The sequence below is a fragment of the Dermacentor silvarum genome, chromosome 9 (assembly GCF_013339745.2).
Source record: "Dermacentor silvarum isolate Dsil-2018 chromosome 9, BIME_Dsil_1.4, whole genome shotgun sequence".
NCBI lineage: Eukaryota > Metazoa > Arthropoda > Arachnida > Ixodida > Ixodidae > Dermacentor > Dermacentor silvarum.
In genome coordinates, this window is record NC_051162.1 from 60,451,937 (window position 1) to 60,453,750 (window position 1,814).

At 52.8% G+C, this 1,814-nt stretch overlaps 1 protein-coding gene across 1 annotated transcript; it reads right to left on the reverse strand.

The window, feature by feature from the left end:
• Positions 1–443: 443 nt before the first annotated feature.
• LOC125939830 (uncharacterized) lies at positions 444–1,193 on the reverse strand. The gene is made up of 2 exons (XM_049655292.1): positions 779–1,193; positions 444–700 (listed from the first exon to the last, which is right to left on the reverse strand). Exons 1-2 carry the CDS (start codon positions 1,191–1,193, stop codon positions 444–446), a joined length of 672 nt encoding a protein of 223 aa, XP_049511249.1.
• Positions 1,194–1,814: the final 621 nt, after the last annotated feature.

The window sequence follows — 1,814 nt, forward strand, 5'->3', positions numbered from 1 at the left end:
CGCCGGGTTGGCGGTGGTAGCCGATGCCGAGCCGCTCGAGTATGTTTCGTCCAGCTTCGATGGTCGTGAGTTTGTCCAGTTGGGACATGTGCTGCGCCTCTGCAAGTTCGTTCAGCGTGTTGTGGATTCCCAGCTGTAGCAGGAGCTAGTTGCTTATCGAGTATACTGTCTTGTATGCCTTGTGTATAATCACGTCGATCCTGTTATTCTCCGCCTTCTACCAGTATTGAAAGATGGCCACGTTTGTAACGTGGCATATGACGAAGGAGTGCACAAGTCGTATCACGCTCTCCTCCTTTGTGCCATTTGTCCTGTTAGTGACTCTCTATAGTAACCTCATAGCATTGGCTGTCTTGTGTACGAGCTTGTTGGCCATCTCGTGTTTACGCCTAGGATTCGACAAGCGTGTCCAAGACTTTGATTCGATTGACGATGGGGATCGTTCAGCCGTCCCTCGTGTGCCGACTTCTTGCTTCGTATTCTCTCTCTCGCTTGGATCTGTTGGGTGGTCGTGCCTTCCAGGTGGGGCGGCACAGCAGGAGCTCCGACTTCTTGGGCGAGCATCGGAGCGCCGTATTTCTCAGGCGTTCTTCCACGACGTCTATCGCTTCCTGCAACGACGATTCGATCTGGCCGTCTCTGCCACGGTTGACCCAGATCGTGATTTCGTCGGCGTAGATCGTGTGCTGGACGTTCTCGTCTTTTTGGAGTTAGCGCGCGAGTCCGATAATTGTCAGGCTAAATAGATTTGGGGAAATTACCAACCCCTGCGAGGTACCGGTGCTTTCCAGCGTTTGCTCTTCAAACTTCACGTCTCCCGCAACGAGCAGCGCCTTTCCGTTGGAGAGAAAGTATCTGACGCAGTTGCAGGCTCTTTCGCCGAGGTTCAGATGAGAGATTTGGGCCCGGACCGCCGAATGGGCGACCCTGTCGAATGCGCTCTCTAGGTCGAGGCCGAGGATAGCTTTGGTGTTACGGGACTTGTCGTCCAGAATCTGGTATTTTAGCTGGAGCAGGGCTTCCAATGTCGAGAGTTGAGCCTGACAACCGATGATGGTGTCCGGGTAGACACCCGTCAGTTCGAGCTGGGCGTTTACTCGATTGAGGAACGCATGTTCGATCACTTTGCCCACGCATGAGGTGAGTGAGATCAGGCTCAAGTTTTCCCAGCTAGGAGCCTTGCCGGGTTTCATGATGAGTACAGTCTTCGCTGTCTTCCACTACTTCAGTACGGAGCCCTTTCTCAATCGTTTGTTGATGTAGACCATGAGTTTCACCACGGAGTCATCGTCAAGGTTTCTCTGCGTGTTGTTGGTGACCCTGCCCGGCTCGGGGGCCGACCAAACGTAGAGGTCGTGTAGGGCCACGCGAATCACTTCGCTGCTGAAGTCTTCGTCTAGCGAGGCGTTGGTCTCCCCGCGTTCGGGGAGGTACTAGGGGGAGATACTTCTGGCACAGTATCTTTGCATAACTGCGAGTCGGCCTAGTTGGAACAGATTCATTTTTAAACAAACTTTTGAGCACAACACAAACAGGGACGAAGAAAAGGAGCAACACATGAACGAGTGCTGGTCCCTGTGTTGCTCCTTTTATTCGTCCCTGTTCTTCGTCCCCTTTCATCGCATTGCTTCTTGCCCTCAGTGTGTAGGAGTCTGGCGAGGCAGTCCCTCTGGTGCGACATAGTCTTCGTCTTGTACTAGTAGTTACTTGAGTAGTTTCCAATCAGTCTCCACGATTGGTTGAAACATTTTCGGGCCACTCCCAACTTCGCCTGTCTGTCACGCGACGTCACAAAAACCACGATAGCTCCCCAT

Coding starts and splice junctions, on each gene's coding strand:
- LOC125939830 (XM_049655292.1), bottom strand. CDS start 1,193: ATGAAACCCGGCAAGGCTCCTAGCTGGGAAAACTTGAGCCTGATCTCA. Junction 701..778: donor GCAAACGCTGGAAAGCACCG/GTACCTCGCAGG, acceptor AACTCCAAAAAG/ACGAGAACGTCCAGCACACG.